This window comes from Schistocerca serialis, chromosome 1 (genome assembly GCF_023864345.2).
Source record: "Schistocerca serialis cubense isolate TAMUIC-IGC-003099 chromosome 1, iqSchSeri2.2, whole genome shotgun sequence".
In the NCBI taxonomy this organism is placed as follows: Eukaryota; Metazoa; Arthropoda; class Insecta; order Orthoptera; family Acrididae; genus Schistocerca; species Schistocerca serialis.
The window spans coordinates 582,022,039-582,046,040 of record NC_064638.1 but is presented as its reverse complement, the minus strand read 5'-3'; the positions used below and the strand labels follow the sequence as shown (position 1 = coordinate 582,046,040).

Genomic DNA, 24,002 nt, shown 5'->3' with positions numbered 1-24,002 from the left:
AACTAGCTCACTGATAACACAAAGGAAATAATCCCAAAATACTAAAATTCTTTTGATTCACGCATAAAAAATTAAGACAACTATAACTAAACGAAGGATGAGCTGCGGCGTATCTCCTTAAAATCAGTCACCGTACATCCATAATCTACCATTACAGTTTAAATCCATGATCATCTCCCGTAGTTTCGCCATTTGGTACTACCGCCGCTTTCTTTGGTGACGTCATTTCCAGGCGTGGTGAAGATGGCTGTGCTATTTCCTCTTTGACTTTTCGTGAGAGATTAAATATATTTGCCGAGATATGGTGCTATCGTAGGTTTATTCAGTTGATATGGCTGATAAAATCTGTGTACATATGCCTGTCAATATGTTTTTCTATGTGACGCTTCACAACACAACTTTACATGAAAGTGAGTAACATGAAAACATAATTAAGGTGAAGGAGCGACGTATGAATAAACATTTGAAAGCAGTGTGTCAGTTTATGCTCACACGTAAAAAAACATAATCTACCTGCTTTACAGGTTTTGCAGTAGTCTAAAAGTATTTTGTTAAATTACGCTATGTTGGAGGCCATTTAGTGCTTACTTCATTATCTATTCAATGCAGATTCCACCATCAGCGCTTAAAGTCAAGAGAGATTCCATGTCTTAAGGAATATAAAAATCTTCTTTAGTTCATTGGGCCTGGCACCCCTCTAGCAGTAAAGTGAGATGAAAATTAGATTGACAGTGCGCTATGCCATACAAGACATGCTCACCGTTACGTTTATGCTGCAGTACAGAAGGTGTTTGCATATTTTTTTATCATGGGCTTCTAAATTTATTTTTGTTATGAACGCGATAAATAGTGCAGTCACGTATCAAGTACAGAAAGTACTGCACACGCCCACGCAGTATTAGGGCTGTGGGTACTCATGATTTTTCAAGGGCATTTCATATTAGGGACCAGGCCAATGTTTATATTCGTTTAGCAAGTGGTTTACAGTCCCTACTTCTCCACTAAGCTAGTCAGTGTGTCGAAAAAGAAAAGCTCATTTGAAAACTGAATGCAGTTAGTACAGTACATGAAATATGTACAAAGCTATTATAAGATTTTAATTTTGCAATGTCAGCAATGAAGTTTCATCATTCAAAAAATCTTTCAAGTAATATTATGCAAGTTACTTATATATTATTAAGTTGTGTATGATAATGTGCATTGTAATGCTGAAATAGATTATTGAATTAATTGTATAAGAGTTTTTCTTAATAGGCCACCCTAATGCATTACTGGTGCAGATTTAAAAGAATTTGGCAGTGTTCTGATAACGATACCAAATTGAAGATCTAATAAGAATTGTGTAACCAATTATAGAAAAGAAAAAAATTAAAAGAAACTCGGGAAGATGGCAGTAAACCACAGGATGAATCCACGAATAATCAGTTATTTTATCTACTTAAGTGAGAAGTGTGAGACTTTTCATTGCTTACAAAGTCATGGTCAACTTATGAATAAATAAATAAATACATGAAGGACGTACTTAGAGCTACATAGTGGTGCCCCCCATTCATTTTTCATAGTACAATATATGCACATAATATGAAACAAAAAGCTCATATGAGATTTATACAATATGAATATAAATATCAGGCTACCATAACTGTTAAATTCAAACTTGTTGTTTTTGCTGACTTGCAACCAGGTTGTCACCTTCTGTGGAAACATGACATCATATACCACAACTTATCTTCATCGGGGCCAAAGCCAGCAAGTGGTAGCCTACTCTAAACTTCAGTTGACCCTGCCAAACATCCTTTCTGGAAATTGAGTTTTGTGACTGTGTCTGTGATCCATTACTGTAGGGTCCTGACCTTCGTTGATGCCAGTGCCCAATAAACCCACCAGCAGTATTTAGCAGCTACCTATAGAATTTGTAAAGAAGTATTGGACCTAGTCTCATATTGTTTATTACTGTTTATAAAACAATGTCATGAGATTTGAGGAACTAGGGAACACACAACATTCTATCTTCCATTTAGTCTCAAATGCAGTTAGAGATCTGGAACCTGGGTAAATTGAATGTAGAGATCAGTAGTTCACTGCTAAAGACACCTAAATTTTCATTTATACAAGTAGGCCTATCCCAGAAATAATTTTTTTTTTTTTTTAAATAAAAAAAAGGTTTGAAAAAATTCTGCCTTATCTGTATTATACTTGCTGTAAGGGTCATAAAACAACATAAAAAATTAGGGTCGTGATGGAAGAAGTTTTTTTCCACTTCAAAATTCCTTAAAATGCTGTAAATTGACGTAAAAGTCTTAGCAGTGTTTACCATCCAAATTAAAATGTGGCATGCAGTCCCTTTCGGTGTGTGTGTGTGTGTGTGTGTGTGTGTGTGTGTGTGTGTGTGTGTGTGTGTGGTTTTTATAAAGTTGGTATTTTAATATCCTGAATTTCCTGGAACTAGCAAATGGCTTTCCAAATAAACAACCCACTTTTCAGAAACAAATCTACGAGATAAATATGTGTGATTCAACCCTACTGCATGTCTAATATAATTTTACAGTGTATACTATGTGAGAATTTTGGAGTAATCTAAACTGCAGTGTTAAAACAATTTATGTATATTGTTAATCATTTTGTAAGCCATTCAATCATCATTATAGATTTTTTTAATGAAAAAAAAGCTGTAATCTCTCGGCTACCACACTATCATTTATCAGTTCAGCTTGGTATTTTTATAAGCATTTAAATATTTTATAATAAATTAGTTCCCATCTGTGTTTCCATTTCATGATTTAAATTGTGTAGTTGTAAGAATTGGAAGCACCAGAAAAACCGGAAGTGTTCTAGTAAGATCAATAACATGAGTTTTCTCCATCAATTGTCAACAGATCGTTATTAGCCATTTCCGGATAACATCATATTAGAGTGAACAGAGCTTTTGTATGTTATACAACAAGTAAACACATTTTTTTATATAGTTTGTATGGGTTTGTCGTGAATGGAGTTATATCCTCTAGGGAAGCCATGAAAATGTTGCTGAAGTCTGTCAAGTGCCCGCTCACATTCTCTCTCCTTTCTGTTTGCAGGAGGATGAAACCACCGTGTACATGAATGCAAGAATGGTAGTGATGTGATCAAACAAAAAACTGATTTATTCTTATAAAACAATAAAAACTCATGTAGAGTGAAGCAAATGGAGAAAATTCCATTTTTTTGTAGTCTGTGGATAGTTACTAAATCTTTTTTCTTTTATGTGCATACATCTGTGGCGTTTGATCGTAGTGTGTCTTGGACTAGTGTAATGTGGTGCTGCTGAAAATAGTGTGACTTCTAAGACCCTATCACAATGTCGTTTCTAAGTAACTTGAAAAAAGTTCTCCACCTGGGAGGTGGAAATGAGGCAAAGAAGAAGAAAGTATTTAACAACATAAGAATGGATTGCAATCCAGAAGACTTTTGGGAAATGGTTGGAGAATTGGGAGATGGTGCTTTTGGCAAAGTATATAAGGTCAGTACTCACATTAACCATGTAATAAGTTTGTTCCATGTTTGTTAGATGTAATTAATTTATTACCGTTACTTCTAAGTTATTGCTACACTTTATTTGTATCTACTTTGTTAATGTGTCACCTTATAAGTTCCTTTAACCAACAGTATTTCCCCTTTGGAAATGCTGTGTACACCTGAGGTGGCCATGGTGGTCTAGTGAGCAGAGCACTAGACTTCAGCTCTGGAGATCCCAGGTTCAGTTCTAGATAGGGGTGGGGATTTGTTCTTGTTCCAGTTTCTGTAGAGCTGCCACAGGCTGCTATCAGATGAATATCGGAGTTCTTTTTCAGGAGTTAGTTGGGGTGATGGACCTACCACCCTCCCCTTCCTCCTGCCAAGGCAAAGAATGGCTGCACTCTGCATGCAACCAGGCCAGTAGCTATACATGGGCGTGTGTCGTGAAATTTACTTTTTTTTATGTATTTTCAAATGACCCCGATGTTAGATCACCTTCCTAGATGGTAGCAAGTTAATGTACATTTGTGATGTAGGCTTTTAGGGCTAGTATCATCAACATTCACAGTTCAATGTGGGTTCTGCACTAATTTCTGTATTGTGCACATTTATTCTCACTCATTATAAAAGAAAGCTTGATGGAAATGGAATGAGTTAGCACCTGATTAGAAGTACAGTTGTTTTGTATAGTACGCAGCTACCCATTAAAATGGCAAGACATGAAGACCACGTGTAACAAACTTCAAATTTCCATGAGCTGTACTACATGCTTGGATTTGCAAATGACTAGAATTTCATTACAACCATACACAATAGATAGGTAGATAAGAGAACATTATACAACAGGTCTCTTAATAAGAAACAACATTTTAATGATGTTTGTTTGTGGGAAGATTGTGTTATGGCTCATGTGTGAAAGAGAAACATCTGCCATGGTAGAGACGGCATAAGAAGATTCCTGATGGCTCGCAATGCTATCGCCAGCTTTTAAATGCGAAACACTAATGGATGCAGGTGGAAACAGTAGCTACCTACAGACTGAGGTGTTGCTGTAGAGACATTTTCAGAATTGTGTCACATACTGGTGCAGGTTGGTCCACGAAGCTGCCGCACCCAGCCCACTGCGACTGTTAGGGATCAACTTTTGCCGACTCAACTGTAGCACATGTCTCTATTAGACAGTGGCATGATTGTGACCGATTGAGATTGTGCTGTATCTTTCAGCAGTATTTCTACTCATATTGATTGGGATTCAACGAGTTATGTGAATATGGAATTGCTGAGTTTACGAGAGGTCATACTCAACACCGGACAGGATCTCAATGCCCCCAGTACTAGCACCTGAGAGAATGGTCAGATTATTTGTTTGGCCATGCAGACTTATACCGTCATGTCATTTCCCCCTGATTTAGGAAATAAGCATGTTTGCAGTAAGTTGAAGATCCACACGAACAGTGCAATGATGTTTGGAGCACAATTGTCAGCACTTAAAGCACTGTAATGTATTCCATTGGCACTGCTGCAGAGAGGCACACTGACAGTGGTGCACTCAGGTATGACACTAGGCTCAACCACATCTTCTTTTCGAACGAGTCCCAGTTCGGCGTATAGCCTCACTGTGTGTGTGTGTGTGTGTGTGTGTGTGTGTAAGCTCTGATGAGAGTGAACATTGTCAGAATGCATTTATTGTCATAAGGGCTGAGCTCCTGGTGTGATGGTATAGGTACCATTGGATGCGCAACAAACCTGTGGTTTGCATGGCTGATAATTTAGACAGCAGGCGTTGCATTTTCGATGCCTTAAGGCTGATGGCTGTACCTGCCTTTAAGATCTTCTTGGTGTTCTCTTTCACCAAAACTGCTTTTGTCCGTACTGCCCTGACCCACCTTAGTGTGGAAGGATGTTTGTTGCCATAGCCAACATATTCCCCATATCTTTTGTCCATTAAAAACATCTGCCCAAGTGTTAACAAGAGAATAGAATGCCACCTCTTACATTCTTCCTATTATAGTCCTAAGGTATATGCACAATAAATAAAATTTTGTTATATGCTATTCCTCCTGGTGTTGCAGTTTTAATGGCCAGAAATGTGCAGTAGTTACTAATGAATATTAATTAGTTATTACTTCATGATATCAGTGATATTCTTTTGATTTACTCTTTAATGCTTCAGTGGGGTGTAGGGTGGCATTATAATGAATATTTTAAAAAAATGTAAATGAAGAAAAATTATTCATTAAAGAACTACCAGAGGAGGCAGTGCAGCTGTTAGGACACTGACGTATTCGGAAGGATGGAATTGCTCTGTGCAGCCATCCTGATTTGGGTTGTCCTTGGTTTTCCTGGGCGCTACAGCCGACCATCTGTCCTGTTCACATAGGCTACATGTCCTACCATCTGAAAGCCCTTACTTGTGCTGCGTGTTATATTTTGGTCCATTGATTGCCACCACAAACCCTATACCATTGTAAGATGATCTTTGGAAAAATAAGTAAGCCACTAGCATTAAAATAGATCAAAATTTAAGAGTAAGAGAATTTCTGTTACATATTTTGTGGAGCTGTGTTGGTGCTGCACACAGTGAAGTGTCATAAGAAAGCTAAGGGTGTTTTAAGAGATGGTTCTTAGTAGCCGATGGAAGAATAACAGACAGCTAATGCTTTATGCCAATACCAATATCTCATGTGCTAATTACAGTATGTATAGTCCCAAAGTGATTAAGCTTCATGATATGCAAAATATTTGAAAGCAGAGCTGTCAGCAACATGTGACACCCTTAGGTCTATTAAACATACTCATCTTGTTGGTTGGAATTTAAATTAATTGCTCTTAGGATTAATATAAAGTTTCACCACACTGATGTTTTACTCTGCAGATAAGACTGTGGTGCATGTATTCTGACCACCCATTATTGTTTGATACCACCCTTTCAAATATTATTAAACCCTGATGTCTCAACATAACAAATACTTCTGGTTTTGCTTTTCCAACAAATAACTATAAGCAATGAACAAACTTCAAACACTACCAAAAGCTTCTAGTTTTGATGACGCAGCTCTCCTTCCTAGTCTATCTTTTGTGAACCTCTTCATCTCAGCATAACTACTGCAACCTACATTCACTTTAACTTGCTTACTGTATTCAAGTGTTGGTCTCCCTCTACAAGTTTCATCTGTCCATCATTCTTCATTGCCAAATTGTGTACTGCTTAGTGCCTAAGCCCACTCACACTCACTCACTCACTCACTGGTCATACCGGACTCGAGAGGCCCATTACCGCAGCAACATATTTTCGCCATCTGTCCCTGTCTTGGGCTATTTCCTTCCATTCACCTCCAATACCTAGGCTCCTCAAATCAGCCTTCACATTGTCCTCCCATCTACGCCTCGGTCTCCCCACAGAACGTTTTCCCTCTTAAGTGCCCTACCAGTACTCTGTGCGCTGCCCTGCCCTCATCCATTCAAGCTACCGAGCTACATGACCCTCCCATCGCAGACTACGTGATTTAATAATACTGATTATGTGAGGGCTTGAATAGAGTTTGTGAACCTCTTCGTTATGCAGTTTTTGCCACTCTGCTAATGTCATGCCTTTTTGCTCCAAAAATTTTCCTCAAAATTTTGTTTTCAAATACTCAAAACGGCTTTTCATTTTGCACAGTGAGTGACCAAGTCTCACACCCATACATGCAACTGGTAGAATAATAGTTTTGTATATTCTAATCTTTAAATTCCTAGACAATATCTGTGATGGGTGTAATCTATTCAGTAAGAAGTAGCATGTGTTTCCTGCCCGTAATCTCTTCTTTAGCTCGTTCAATCTCATTTCTCAAAGTGATGTCCACGCCTAGATACTTAAGTGTGTTCACTTTTTCAAACAGCATGTCTCCAACTCTTAACATTTCCTGATCTACTTCTGTTGGCATTCTAGTAGTAGCCAGGTATTTAGTTTTGTCTTCACTTATCCTTAGACCTGCACCTTCACTAGCCTTGATTAACTCATTTGCATTTGCTGTTACATATTCTTTCCTATCGCTAATGATGTTTAGATCATCTGCATACCCTAATATCTTAATATTTCTATTTAACTCCATACCCTCTGAATTACCTGCTGCCATTCGTGCAATATATTCTAGGACTAAATTAAAAAGTAGCGGAGACAGGGCATCTCCCTGCTTAAGTCCATTCTTTATTACAAATTCTTCTGACTCCAATTTCCCCACGTGTACTCTACCTTTCATGTTTTTCAAACTCGCTTCTATAAGTCTAACATACTTCTTTGGTATTCCAAGTTCCAAAAGAATTCTGTACAATTTTGATTGCAATACTGAATCATATGCTTTTGTAAAATCTATGAAAAGATTATGAACTGGTTTATAGTATTCCCATTTCTTTTCCAAAATTTGACACAGGGTGAATATTTGGTCTATAGTTGATCTGTTCCTCCGAAAGCCAGCTTGCTAATCCCCCACAATTTCATCTGCATATGGTGTAAGCCTGCTTAGCAGAATATTCAAGAAAATTTTGGAACATACTGGTAATAGCGATATTCGTCTATAATTACTACAATCCATTTTGTCACCCTACTTAAAAATTGGGATCAGAATCGACGCCTGCCACTCTTCAGCTGTCATCTCTGAGTTCCATACTTTAGTTATCACTTTGTGAACTACTTCCACCAATTTCTGTCCCCCATTTTAACTAATTCTGCAGTTATGCAATCTGATCCTGGTGCTTTATGGTTTTTCAATTTGTTGATTGCATCTCTTACTTCCTTTAACATTGGCTCAGGTATCTGGGGTTCTGCTGTATGTATTTCGTACACCTGCTCATTCCCTGCTTCCTGGTGTACATTTAATAGATGCTCAAAATACACCCTCCAGTAACTTAATATAGCATTGGGATCTGTCAGTATTCCCCCGGCATACCCTCGAATTGCATTTGTCCTAGCTTTGAACCCCTTCCTATACCCATTTATGTCTAGGTAAAGTTCCCTAATGTTTTTTGATTTACTGCGTAAGCCTAAGCCAAATTAGAAAATTTTAATTATGTGCCCCACCTGTCTAATTGTCCATTCTTCTTTAGTATTACATTTCAGAAGCTACTAATTTATTTGTCTGTGCTACTTGTTGTTCACTTCCACAAAGCAACACGAAGGGCAGTATTTTCAGAAAAAAAATGTTATTAACATGTAATTTATATTCCTCTTCTTCAGACACTCTGCTGTCATTATTTGTCCATCTATGTTTCATATCGCAGTTTGATTTTGCCACCAACAATTATGTTGCTGACCAAGTAACAAAACTCCTCTATTACTTCTAGTGGCTAATTTCCTAGTAGCAAAGCCCTTGGCATCACCTGATTTAATTTAGCTTGTTAGATATTATTGTTGAGACATTTTTAAGTAAATATGTACTGCCATTAATACGCTGGAATGAAATATATACACACACACACACACACACACACACACACACACACACACACAAAAAGCAGATTAGATAATAAGAGTTCAGAAATCTTTAAGTGAGTATAAATGTCTTTCATTTAACAATTGCTAATTAGTTTTTAAAAATATTTCCACAGAGATGCTCTAGAAAAATGGAAAACCTGTTAAAAAAATGTCTGCCAATTGTGATCAGATAGTTTTTTCTTTTTTTATTCTATATCTACTCCCAGGGTGTTAACTTTTAGTTGCCAGATCACTCCCTATTCCTTAGTCAATAGAAGTTAGTAGACATCAGAAGCCTTCAACCAGCACTCATTTGTTTTTTTGGCTGCAGCCAGTGTAAGGTAGCTGACCACATCGTATGAAGTAGCCATTGTCATCTGCTTTGTTATTGTTTTGCACTTCACTGTTGGGTCATTCCACAGCAGAGGGACTAATATTAAAAAGTGTCCTCACTCGACCATCTCCAAATCTAATGAAATTTGGTGTGAAGGTTCTACATGGTCTTTGATGGTTATATACCAAATTTCAGACCATTATTTTCAATGGTTGAGTTCTTAAGGGATTTTAAAGAGCGGCTTCTCACCTCCACCTGATGTACGAAGGTGCAAATGTGCCAACTTTGCTAGACTTTTTTAAAAGTTCTAGCAAACATTTGGTCATTTGTTTCAATATACATAGACAATTTTTTATGCTGAATCACACCATGGCAAAAATTTGGGATTTAGCCATACCTAAATATAGATACAAGCCTCTAAAGTGACTAAAAAATTCGTCATGCTGTTCTGAGAGCCACGGTTTGACCGACCACTGCAACTTTTTTGTATGAGCCAATCATGCGAAAACTTCAGATGGCTATTCCTACCTACGATGTCTATATATCAATCAAATTTGATTAGTACTGGATGCCCAGATGAAAAGATCTACAAAGTGGCCAAAATTTTCTACTTGCAAATTTTACAGTATTTTTGGGGAGGAATATCTCAACTGTGTCTTATTCGATCCTTTTTTTTTTTTTACCACAGCTAGATAGAGCAACCTTTAAGCTTTCAGAGCTATATTGTTTAATTTCTGGATTTTGCATATTGATGAGTAAAAATACGTCTCTCAAAAGTAAGGAACATGGATTACTAATAAATGCAAAAATTAATACAATTTGAAGTTGTAAATCAAAAAATGTGTAAGTGCAGTGTCTTTTAATAGTATAAGATTTTCCTGTGGTTTAGGGAAAGTAACTATGTTAATAAGTGTTTTTACATTATTTTACAGTGTAGACTATAAATCTGATAAAACCTCAGAAAGTGCCCTGAAGATTATAAAATCTAGAAGATCATGATGGACTGCTATGTTGCTTTAGAAGGTTGTAACCCTACAATGCATTGTCACTCGGTTTCCATTGGTATTTTAAAGCAGTAATAGTTTTTTTAAGGCTGTATCATCACAGCAGTGATATACATTGCTGAATCACCACTTTCAGTTGCTGCTTTCATTATTGGCAGTTTTCACACTTTCAGTTATTTGTGTGGTGTAATCTTTGATGTTGCACTGTACAATCTTAGTGTTGAGTACTAAGTGTTGCAGTAATCAGTAATTATTATTGTAGCTGAAGGTAAGCAGTAAAACAATATGTTTTGATAGCCTTATTTGTATATTTTATATAAAAACAACACTGAAAATTGTCTGAAGTCATCACCATTCTATCATGGCAAGAGGGAACTACAATCAGTTAAGGAAATGTCACCAATTGACAACGAGCTTCTTCATTGTAGGTGTATTCTTGGTTTTACCGAAGACGCCCAAATTTGTTCATACCAGAATGCCTCGTTGATGACAAAATTTCAATTCCTGCAGAATTTTGCAACCCATTTGGTACAGAAAAACATATAGTCTAACCAAGAAGGCTTGAACACCAATAAACACTGCAATGTCTGATATGTTGAAGTTACTGACTAACGAAGTTTTTAAACCAGGTCCTAAAATTTGTACCAAATCTAGACATGAAATACCCAAAAATGACTGTCCCGCCAGGATACGCAAGAATCACCATCCACTGGGAAGACATGGGTATTGTTGATGCTTGTTTTACTGCTAACACTTCATTATTATCACTTGGAGAATCACTACTAAAGCTTCAACGGATTAGCAAAAGGGATTCAATAGGGTACATAAAGTGCAAATGTCTAAAAGCCCAATGCAGCATTACTAAGGTAATTGCCACAGCTGCTGGTGTGAGCCAAGTAGTTATTGCTCAGATACAAATGGAAGAGTGCCATAAATGTAAAGGTATGGGCATCTTAATTGCACAACTTAAAATTAAACTTCAGACTTCAAGAAATAGCAGTAAAGTTCAAATTTTGACCCAGGCCCCAAATAGCTGCACTATTGAAAAAAATGGCAAAATAATTTGCTGTTTCAACTAAGATGGTGAAGAAGGCTAGGAAACTAAAGATAGTAGATGGAACTTTGGCAACACCTGCAAACCGAAAAGGGGAAAAAGCTCATTGATGAAATAAAAAAAAAAATTTCCTCACTTTCTTTGGAGATTATGAGTTTTCGTGTTTATGCCCAGGCAAAATGGATTGCATTGCAGTAAGAATAAATGGGGAAAGATTCAAAAGGAGAAATTCGTGCTCATTTGTAACCTTAAAGAAATGTTCATTGCTTATTGTAAGCAATATGGAAGTGAACTAAGCTTCTCAAAATTTTGTGAGCTCAGGCCGAAATGGTGTAGTACAGCTGGTGCTTCTGGATCACATTCAGTATGTGTATGTGCAATTCATCAAAATGTCAAATTAAAGTTGGCTTCAGCAACATCCATTCAAGATGACTACAAGGATTTGATGAAAAAGAAAACTGTATGCAGTTTGGAATCAAAAAAATTGTATGCTCCAATATTGTGTGGAATGTCCATGAAAAGTGCGACTGGAGGCTTTTCTTGAAAACTCTTTTAAAGACTATGACCCTGAAGAAACAATGGAATACAAGCAATGGGTCCATACTGGCAGATACACATTGGAGACTTGCCAGAGAACTGTTGAAGATTTCATGGAGGCATTGATTTTGAAAATTACTGGTTTAAGAAGCCATCGCTTTGTGTCAGAACACCAATGTTTATATCTTAAGCAACTAAAAAGAAATCTTGCAGAAAATGAATTATATATATTGGTAGATTTTTACTGAGAATTATTCATTTGTTGTTCAGAATACTGTGCAAGGATTCCATTGGGAGAATAGTCTGGCTACAATACATCTGTCTGATGTCTTATTTTGATGGCAAAGAATGTCAGAGTATTAGCATTCGTATGGTCAGCCGTTGTTCTATTACGATACCATTGCTGTCCATGCCTTTCAAATAAAGTTGATAGCATATCTAAAGACAAGGACTGAAAACATTAAGAACATTTACTACTTTAGTGATTATTCAGCTGCTCAATATAAGAAATTCATTAATTTATGCCAGCACGAAAAGGATTTTGCTGTCACTGCCAAATGGATTTTTTTGGAAGAAGCCAGGGTAAATTGCCTTGTGATGGCAATGAGGGAACAGCAAAAATACTTGCAGCCCGTGCTAGTCTGCAGAGGGCCTTAAATAACCAAGTATTGACTCTATATGATATATTCAAATTCTGTGGTGGTAGTATTCCAGGCATAAAGCTTTTTTATTAACCAAAAGAAGAAATTGAAAAAATCCACCCAGATCAAGAAAAAAGGTTTGCCATGAGATATACAGTACCTGGAACAAGAGGAAATCAATTAATTGTAATCAGTTCAAAGTAAGCAGAATTTCCAATGGTGCTACAGCATTCACAGTTAACACCTTCGAAGCAGATGAAGAAATTCCAGCAGTCTCAATTCCAAGTTTACAACCAGGACAGTATGTTACTTGTATGTATGGCAGTTTTTGGTGGATTGGAAACATGTGAAGTTTTACCTTAACAACAAGACTTCCTCATCAGCTTTATGCACCCACATGGTCATGCTCATTCCTTTCATTGACTGACTGCTAAAGATACTTTCTGGATTCCTGAGCAACATATTTTCATGACGTTAGAAGCCCCATCAACATCATCACCAGGAAGACAATACAGTTATCCACAATCTGTCATTGACAAAATTGTAGAAGTGCTTAACCAAAAATGAAACTGGCTCTTTAGTATTTTTGTTCTGCAAATTTGCTGTGTTTTGTACTACAGTTGTTATTATTATGTCATGTGTCAAATTAATGTTTGAAACTGACTTAGACACTCGAATAAAAATAATGAATTATGGAACTTAATGAGTAAAATATTTGACTTTTCAATCTTCTCGAAGTGCTAAGATAATAACTTTTGAAATGTACTCTTACTCATCAAATTGAAAGATCCAGAAATTAAACATTTCTTTGAAAGCGTAAAGCATGCCTTTTCCAGCTGTAGCAAGAAAAAGAGGATTGAAGAAGACACAGTTGAGATATTGCTCCCCAAAACTACCCTAAAATTTTCAATTAGAAAATTTTGGTCAACTTTGCAGACGCATATCTTTCAATCTGGGCATCCAATGTTAATTAAATCTGGTCAATATATAGACATCACAGATATGAATAACCCTCTGAAGTTTTGGTGTGATTGGTTCATATGAAAAGTAGCAGTGGTCGGTCAAACCATGGCTCTCAGAATAGCACAACGAATTTTTTAGCCACTTTAGAGGCTTGTATCTATATTTAGGTAAGGCTAAATCCCTAATTTTTTCATGGCCTGATTTGGCATAAAAAGTTGTGTGTGTGTATATTGAAGCAAATGACCAAATGTTTGCTAGAACTTCTAAAAAAGCCTAGCAAAGTTGACACATTTGCACCATCATACGTAATGCAGAGGTGAATAGCCTCTCTTTAAAATCCCCTAAGAATTCAACCACTGAAGATACTGAACTGATACTTGGTATGTGGCCACCAAAGACCCTGTACAACCTCTACACCAAATTTCATTAGATTTGGAGATGGTCGAGTGGGGACCCCTGGTCCCCTTGACATGGAATGACCCTGTTCTGAGGTCTTTATTGTGCAGTATGTTGCCAAAATGAGTGATGAGGCTGTTGCTGCAGTTAGGATCTTCATTAACTACGTAAATTCATTACATTATTTCAGTTTACATTTAAAGCAATTTTTACTTTCATATGTGACCTGTGCTTTTGCGGATGTGCAGTTAGTGGAGCGTACACTGCAGGAGGAAGATGTGCCTTGTTCATCCCAGTGGTTCCTCACCCTTCATTGGTCTATGGGTGGGGCAGGTTTTCTTCCTCCACTCCCTGCTCCCCTCCTCAGAACTCTACCATTTAAAAGTTAACACTATGTATATTTATACTCCACAAACCATCAGATGGTGTACGGGGAGGTGTACTTTGTGTCCACTGTGACTTCGCCCATTTTTCTAGTTGCGAATGGTGCCTGGGAAGAAATTTTGTTGGTAAGCCTAGACTGAGCTCAGTTATCTTTATTTTTTTCCTCATTGTTGTTTCATGAGGTTTATGTAGGGTGACACAGTATATTGGTTGATTTTTTTGGAATGTACATTCTTGGAATTTTAACAGTAAACTTCAATGCTGTAATAAACATCACCTATTTTCTAGTTGGATGAGCATCCCCGGGACATGTTTGCACTTGCTAAATAGACTGTGATGCAGCATGCTGCCATTCTTTGATCTTCTCTACTTCCTCTATCAGTCCTATCAGTAAGGGTCACAAATAGCAGCTTTCTGAGTTTATAGGCCCCCAACAAGAAATGTTATGAACTTCGTTAAGCAGTTAGAGGGGGTATTAATAAGAGTAGAAGTAACTAGGAAGTGATTGTATGTGGAGATTTTAATATCAGTTTCATCTTGGATAATTCTGATCAAGGACACCTAGAGTTAAATATGTCCTGCTTTTGACTGACCCCCACAGTAACAGTCCCAGCAGGTACAGAATGACAATTGCAATAGTAATTGATAATTTATTTCTGCATCTATCTGCCTTTCATGAAAAATGTCTCAGCCTCATAATAAACGGTTTATCTGACTATGATGGTCAAATGGCAGCTATAAAGGTTCCCATTAGAGTGCAAGTAGAGGTGTTGCCTTGCACACAATGTACAGTCTGTGACCTGATTGCTTGTGTGTGCCAACTTTACCTTGCAAATAATTTGCAGTCACTGTTCTTAAAGTTAATTGCATGAATGAGCCTGCGATGTAGTGCCACTAAACTGTGCCGTGTGACTTCTTCTTTGCTGTTGGGGTGGGTACTGAAAGAGAGCCCAGTTCTATTTAAGCTACTGAAATGATGTAATCAGGTTTGCAATAATTCTTCTGTATTACAACAGCAATGTTTCCTTTGTAAAATTACTTTTTCAATTGTGGGTTATGCAAATTGCTCATAACGTGTTGCTCACAATAGATTGTAACATGTATATATAGTGCTTTGACATCAGAGACCGAATGACAGTTCTCAATTCTTCTTCATTTGTTTTGGTGTCGATATTTGTGCCCATGGCTTGTTGTCTGTGCCATCAAGCTGTGATGCCAAAGCATTAGCAGGCCTTCGTAGCAGTTGGAGACACACGTATTGTCATAGCTTGTCAGTGTCCTGAGCTAATGGCTTTCAAACCCAATCTGCACATATGTTAAGCCAAAGTGCATACATTGGAACGTCCCATACTTAAAACTACACTATGTGATCAAAAGTATCCGGACACCTGGCTGAAAATGACTTAAAAGTTCGTGGCGCCCTCCATTGGTAATTCTGGAATTCAATAAGGTGTTGGCCCACCCTTAGCCTTGATGACAGCTTCCACTCTCGCAGGCATACGTTATGTCAGGTGCTGGAAGGTTTCTTGGGGAATGTCGGCCCATTCTTCTCGGAGTGCTGCACTGAGGAGAGGTATCGATGTCGGTAGGTGAGGCCTGGCACAAAGTTGGCTTTCCAAAACATCCCAAAGGTGTTCTATAGGATTCAGGTTAGGACTCTGTGCAAGCCAGTCCATTACAGGGATGTTATTGTAGCGTAATCACTCTGCCACAGGCCGTGCTTTGTGAACAGGTGCTTGATCGTGGTGAAAGGTGCAGTTGCCATCCATGAATTGCTCTTCAACAGTGGGAAGCAAGAAGGTGCTTAAAACATCAATGTAGGCCTGTGCTGTGAAAGTGCCAAGCAAAACAACAAGGGATGCAGGCTCCCCTCCATGAAAAACACGATCACAGCATAACACCACCACCTCCGAATTTTACTGTTGGCACTACACATGCTGGCAGATGATGTTAACCAGGCATTTGCCATACCCACACCATGCCATCGGATCGCCACATTGTGTACCGTGATTCGTGACTCCACACAATGTTTTTGCAGTATCCAGTCGGCCAATGTTTACACTCCTTACACCAAGCGAAATGTTGTTTGGCATTTACCGTCGTGATGTGTGTCTTATGAGCAGCTACTCGACTGTGAAATCAAAGTTTTCTCACCTCCCGCCTAACTGTCATAATACTTGCTGTGGATTCTGATGCAGTTTGGAATTCCTGTGTGATGGTCTGGACAGATGTCTGCCTATTACACATTATGACCCTCTTCAACTGTCGGCCGTCTCTGTCAGTCAACAGACGAGGTCGACCTGTACGCTTTTGTGCTGTACGTGTCCGTTCATGTTTCCACTTCACTACCACATAAGAAAAGGTGGACCTAGGAATGTGGAAATCTCATGTACAGACGTATGATACAAGTGACACCCAATCACGTGACCATGTTTTAAGTATGTGAGTTCCGCAGAGTGCCCCATTCTGCTCTCTCTCGATGTCTAATGACTACTGAGGTCGCTGATATAGAGTACCTGGCAGTAGGTAGCAGCACAATGCACCTGATATGAAAAACGTATGTTTTTGGGGGTGTCCAGATACTTTTGGTACACATAGTGTACCTAAACATCGTTTTGGGTTTCCATGAGCATGTTTTGTTGACTTAAGAGAATAAAAGTGGAACATGGTATTCCATTGAAGTGTGTGTTACATTGCACTTTGTCGTGTTTAATTAAGAAAGGAAAAGGAAAATTTCACAGTATTGTAAATGCTGACTTGGTTACACTCAGTTCAGAGAAAAGTTACGTAGTGGAAAATGGGAAGAAGTTTAACAAGAATGTATAGAAGACAAGAAATTTAATTCTTTCCCAAAAATTTTCTAAAATCAATATTCGACTTTTCTCTCAAAACTGGTCAAGGACATTTACAGGTTTTTTTCCCCTTACTTCTAAAAAATTGTTGATTAACATGTGACATCAAAATAACTTGTGCAAGGAAGGGAGAGATGTAAAGTAGAGCTTTATTTAATGCCTGTGACTAATAAGGTCTTAACAACATAGGAAAAAATAGATCACTACTCACTGTGAAGAAGATAAGTTAAGTTGCAGACAGACACAATTAAGACACTCACATGTAGCGTTCGGCCACAACCTTCATCAGCAAAAGATAAGCACACACCATTCATACACACAAGCAAGCACGCCTCACGCACACGACTGCCATCTCCAGCAGCTTGGGCTGCTGCTGGAGTTGGTGGTCGTGTGTGCATGAGGTATGCTTGCTTGTGTGTATGAATGGAGTGTGTTTTTCTTTTGCTGATGAAGGCTGTGGCTGAAAGCTTTATGTAAGTGTATTTTAATTGTGCCTGTCTGCAGCTTAACTTATCTTCTTTACAGCAAGTAGCAATTTGTCTTTTTCCTACATTGTTGATATTCCTGCCTGGAGTTTCCATTGTTTAAATAGGACTTAAAGTGCACTACGTGTAATACTGCAGAATTGTTTATCATATCATCAAAGGGGCAAAACCATGTGCACAAGAATTCAAATTTCCAGTAACAAGGTAAGGGCAGTTTAAAGCATTATTAGTCATGAAACAAATAAACTGGCAAAACAAATTATATTGAACTCTCAGTGAAAGTAGCGGCAAGGTAGATGATGTGAAACTCAAAGCGTTGGCCACTAAATTGATATTTCAGCCAAACTACTAAAATCTTGTGTGCTACCCTTAAGTTCCCTTTGTAACAAATCACTGTCTTGAGAAGTATTTCCTGCAAGGCTGAAGTAAGCACTAGTAACACCTATGCACAGAAGTGATGATAAGTGACTAACCTCTAATTATAGACCAATCGCCCATCTTCTTGTGTTCTCAAAAAACTTTTAGGAGAATAGCTTACAATAAATTACTGTACCATCTTTTTGAGAGTAACCATTTGACAGAAGCTTAGTCTCGCTTCCGTAAAGGCTTCTGCACTGAGAATGTAATATACATAATCTCTTAAACTCATTTTTTGTAGAATTAAACACCAAAAATTATCCTGTTGGCATTGGCCTCTGTAGAGATCATAAAACTCTCCTTGGAAAACTAAAATGATATGGCATTAAAGGTCTTCCACTTTCCTGGAGAGAGTCCTCTGTTAACAACAGATAACAGAGGATCACATTAGCAGATGATACAACAGCAATCAGATTACATTCAAAGTGGGTAAACATTAACTATGGTATGGTGCAAGGTTCAGTGCTTGACTCGCTCCCGTTCTTGGTATATATAAATGATTTACTGGGGACATTGGAGGAGTTTTGAAAATTTTTGCTAATGACACAAGTATATTGATAAAGGATCCAAACACATCTATACCAGACACAACCAGGACAATAATTTAACATGCTTACAACTGCCTTATAGCCAACAGCTTAATCCTTAATCTTGTGAAAGTTCATATTATTGAGAGCCAAACAAGTAAAAATGACATAGAGGCACTAGAAGTAGAGATCAATGAGCATACCCAGTATGAGGCCCCACTGACATTCAGACAGATAATAAACTCAGGTGGCACCAAAAAGCCCAGTTCTGTCTGCTTTTGCACTCAGAAATCTCTTTCACTGTTGTCACCTGGAGACATGATGGCTAGTATACTTTGCATACTTTCAATCAGTTCTATCCTGTAGCACAATCTTTTGGTGCAAGCCAGCTAATTTGAAAAATATATTTATTCTACAGAAGTGTGCAATAAGACTTATGTGAAGTTGTCAACTGACTGTCTTGCAGAAGTGTCTTCAAGGACTCTGGGACTCTTACACATACATGGCTATACAAGTACTCCCCAATGGTATGTGTTCTTAATAACAAGAGCGAATTTCTTGTAAAATCAGCAATCCACAACCACATTGCTGGAAGTAGAAATAACATTTAGACCATGCATTCTGTTCTAGACTTCAGAATGAAGTTCTGTATTCTGATGCAGAAGTCTGTAACAAATTACCAGTGGGTATAAGGCAGGAAATTGAAAATCTCCAACTAAATTAAAACAAAGTAAGATATTTAAAAGAATACTTTATTTTCTGCTCCTCTTACAATTTCTCAGGCTATTTGTTCCCAAAAGTATAAATTCTGCCAAACTCTAATATTTGTATTAGATAAAGCCTCATTTTGTCAGATGATATACAGCTCATAGAGATTAGTGTAAAATTACATAAATGCTTTGTTTGAAGTATTAGATAATAACAGCATCTGAGTAGTGTTGGAATAGAATCAGTGGGTTTTTCCAAAACTAGTTATTTTTGTGCCAACCTACATATAGAAAATAATCTGGAAGTAATTACCATATTTGTCAGTTCTAATAGATTAGTACTTGTATTAATTTTTGATAGTATACCTCCCTGAAGTATACAGCAGTGGTTGCTTCTGGCTGGTAATGTGTAGTCAAGACTTGGTCCACATCCCTAAAGGCTCCCCTTCTTTACGGGTTTTACAGAACAGTCATGTAAGTGAATGAATGAACTGTATATCGAGTGTCAGTCAAACAATGATTGCGTAAGCTGCCTACTCCATGAGTGGGACTGTGCACTTCCTGAGGATAGTTACGACGAATCTTAGTCTTTCCTACAGTTAGTTACATGTGGCTGTTCCACTTGAAATTTATCCACACGCGTACTTCCATATATTTAAATAGTATCAATAGTATGCCTGCTTCAATTGATCATTCAGCAATCACGTAATTATAGAATAACAGCTCTTTACACCTGTTTATGTGAGGGTGAAATGCCAATCCCTGCGTCAAATGTTATTCACAATTCCTCCGTTCATTATTTTTATTTTTACTTCCTTTACAAACAGTTCTTTGTAGAACATACATGGAGCACACTTTAGTAAATTATGTTGTTGTTGTGGTCTTCAGTCCTGAGACTGGTTTGATGCAGCTCTCCATGCTACTCTATCCTGTGCAAGCTTCTCCATCTCCCAGTACCTACTGCAGCCTACATCCTTCTGAATCTGCTTAGTGTATTCATCTCTTGGTCTCCCTCTACGATTTTTATCCTCCACGCTGCCCTCCAATACTAAATTGGTGATCCCTCGATGTCTCAGAACATGTCCTACCAACCGATCCCTTCTTCTAGTCAAGTTGTGCCACAAGCTCCTCTTCTCCCCAACTCTATTCAATACCTCCTCATTAGTTATGTGATCTACCCATCTAATCTTCAGCAGTCTTCTGTAGCATCACATATCAAAAGCTTCTATTCTCTTTTTGTCTAAACTATTTATCGTCTATGTTTCACTTCCATACATGGCTATACTCCATACAAATACTTTCAGAAACGACTTCCTCACATTTAAATCTATACTCGATGTTAACAAATTTTTCTTCTTCAGAAATACTTTCCTTGCCATTGCCAGTCTACATTTTATATCCTCTCTACTTCGACCATCATCAGTTATTTTGCTCCCTAAATAGCAAAACTCCTTTACTACTTCAAGTGTCTCATTTCCTAATCTAATACCCTCAGCATCACCCGACTTAATTCGACTACATTCCATTATCCTCGTTTTACTTTTGTTGATGTTCATCTTATACCCTCCTTTCAAGACACTGACCATTCCGTTCAACTGCTCTTCCAAGTCCTTTGCTGTGTCTGACAATTGCAATGTCATTGGCGAACCTCAAAGTTTTTATTTCTTCTCCATGGATTTTAATACGTACTCCGAACTTTTCTTTTGGTTCCTTTATTGCTTGCTCAATATACAGATTGAATAACATCGGGTATAGGCTACAACCCTGTCTCACTCCCTTCTCAACCACCGCTTCCCTTTCATGTCCCTCAACTCTTATAACTGCCATTTGGTTTCTGTACAAATTGTAAATAGCCTTTCGCTCCCTGTATTTTACCCCTGCCACCTTCAGAATTTGAAAGAGAGTATTCCAGTCAACATCGTCAAAAGCTTTCTCCAAGTCTGCAAATGCTAGAAACGTAGGTTTGCCTTTCCTTAATCTTTCTTCTAAGATAAGTCGTAAGGTCAGTATTGCCTTCTCTTATCTCCAAAGGTCTCTTTAATTTTCCTGTAGGCAGTATCTATCTTACCCCTACTGAGACAACCCTCTACATCCTTACATTTGTCCTCTAGCCATCCCTGCTTACCCATTTTGCACTTCCTGTTGATCTCATTTTTGAGACGTTTGTATTCCTTTTTGCCTGCTTCATTTACTGCATTTTTATATTTTCTCCTTTCATCAATTAAATTCAATATTTCTTCTGTTACCCAAGGATTTCTACTAGCCCTCGTCTCTTTACCTACTTGATCCTCTGCTGCCTTCACTACTTCATACCTCAAAGCTACCCATTCTTCTTCTACTGTATTTCTTTCCCCCATTCCTGTCAATTGTTCCCTTATGCTCTCCCTGAAGCTCTGTACAACCTCTGGTTCTTTCAGTTTATCCAGGTCCCATCTCCTTAAATTCCCACCTTTTTGCAGTTTCTTCAGTTTTAATCTACAGTTCATAACCAATAGATTGTGGTCAGAGTCCACATCTGCCCCTGGAAATGTCTTACAATTTAAAACCTGGTTCCTAAATCTCTGTCTTACCATTATATAATCTATCTGAAAACTGTCAGTATCTCCAGGGTTCTTCCATGTATACAACCTTCTTTCATGATTCTTGAACCAAGCGTTAGCTCTACAAGGTCGGTGTGTACTTATATTAGCAGTTTTTTTAACTTCACTCTTCTGAAATCTAAATATGTTACCCATGTTTATTGCAGTGCCCCACACCAAAGTGAGTCCCACATTGCAGATGAGTAGATTAATCCACAGTAGATTTGTTTTAGGATAGGAGGAATTGAACGTCTTGACTGAGTATGATGATGTTCCTTAGTCCAGTCAATGAAGGACAGTTAGGGGGAAAAATCTTGTAGTTCAAAACTTTTTACAGTGCTAGGAGGGAGTGTCATGAACATCATACTAAAAATCCCCCATTGCTGAAGTGTGGTGGTCATTTACAGGTCACTTTATCAATGTTTTCTTGAATAACTCGAAAACCGCTGCTTCAAGTGAAAATGTTACCCAGTACAAAAATAAAATACATTATATTTCCTACGGAAAAGGTCCTGTTAATATTTTCTCAGGGACTAATAGTTTCCTCGGTGTGTGGGATGGCAAAATTGCATATTATTAAAAATAGTATTTTAATGATACAAAATTAATGTTTACTGTTAAATGAAATTGGTTAAGAACAAACATTATATGATGTACCACATCTAACGGCAACGGAGCTGTATTAAGTGGTAAACTGTGCTCTTCGGGTTAACAGGTGGTGGGGTATAAGCGTGAAGGAAGGTTAGTTTCCCAATTTTTCTTATGCAGATCCTTTCCTTCAAAGGTCTGCAAACTGAAGAGCGAGCAGGCGATTCCCCATTCTGTCTACTTCACTACGCCACAAGAAGCAAATACAGGATGTTTCACAAAGGTATACTGGTAGCCTGCAGTGCACCTTATGGATCACTGGAAATGCAGTGCACAGGGAGTGTTTATTTTCCACAAAGGGAATTAACACTACATGGAATAAAAGTATCTGCACGTAATCTACATAAATCTCTGTGCATTTTTCTACACTGCTTGAGGGGAAATTGACCTGTAGTCATCATGTATGGCAGCTGTAACATTCTTTCTGGAAAGGCAACTTCCTTCACCTTGAGTTTTGCTTGCCTTTCATTTTGCAGATAGACTATACCTCCCCAGCATTTCATGTTCAGTTCTCTTATGTGAATAGACAAAACAACTTCACTGATGTTGTGTTTATATAATGGAGTTATTTTCAGTTTATTAAATGAGTACTTGCAGTTGTTAAGTGAATTTTTATGTAAAATCCGTTCCTATAAGCAATGACTGAGAAATCTGTAATTTGTAGGTGCGATCGTGAGAAAGTGATTGGATTGGTAAATGTGGCACTTTGCTGTTGTCGGTCATTGACAGTGTATTGTAAAGCTGTGTAACCATATTGTAGTCACTTGCTGCTGCATTAATGAATGACTAAAGAGTTACTGAACTTCTCTCAGCATTAATTGTGTTATTGATAGACTGCATAAATCTCTTCCATTCAGGAACTGCTGACACTTTTAGAGTGGGCTGCACTGAGTGGAACCACTTACCACCATTCACAGTATGCCACCCAAGACTGTTGCGAATATATCTAATGGAACGGGTCTAATGTGTTCAAGTCTAGAACAGCAATGTGCTGTAATGCATTGCTTGGCTTATTTTGAAATATCTGAAGTTCCAAAACACCTAGGTGACCTACTTCTGTTGCGGAGGGAGACAGTTTGTCTCTGCGCATCTTCAGATGTTGGGAGAGGCTAGGTTGGGGTGATGGATTTGAGACTTGTCATGTTGTGAAAAGTGTTCCATCCAGTGATAGTGGAGACAATGAAAGCTACTTTGCCGAACACATAGTAATAGCATGTTACACTTGGGAAAGGCTCTTCAGTATAGTAGACAGCTGACATGTCCAGCTGATAAGCGTTTTTGCAAAACAAGTCTCTTAACAACTTATTTAGTGAACTGAAAATATCTCTACTGTATAAACGCGAACTCGGTGAAGTTATTTTGTCTACTCACATAAGAGAACTGGGCAGAAAATGCTGGGAGCTATAGTTTGTCTGCAAAATCAAGAGGGAGCAGTCTGCAAAATTAAAAGTGAGCAGTGCTCATAGCCAGGGAAGTTTCCTTTCTGGGAGGAATGCTGTAGCTGCCGTACAGGATGACTAAGAATCTATT

The 24,002-nt window shown here is 38.0% G+C and overlaps 1 protein-coding gene across 3 annotated transcripts in view; it reads left to right on the top strand.

The window, feature by feature from the left end:
* Nucleotides 1-242: 242 nt before the first annotated feature.
* Nucleotides 243-24,002, top strand: part of LOC126476928 (serine/threonine-protein kinase 10) — a 164,664-nt gene continuing 140,904 nt past the window's right edge. For 2 of the 3 annotated variants that reach the window (XR_007587365.1, XM_050103578.1), the window contains exons 1-2: nucleotides 243-410; nucleotides 3,075-3,496. Coding sequence is in view for 1 of the 3 variants with exons in the window: in XM_050103579.1 (XP_049959536.1) it covers nucleotides 3,335-3,500; nucleotides 22,743-22,752 (176 nt within the window). In the remaining 2 variants the exon portion in view is untranslated. Of the gene's footprint in view, nucleotides 411-3,074; nucleotides 3,501-22,742; nucleotides 22,753-24,002 lie in introns of all 3 variants that reach the window. The other variant, XM_050103579.1, reaches the window with a different exon arrangement.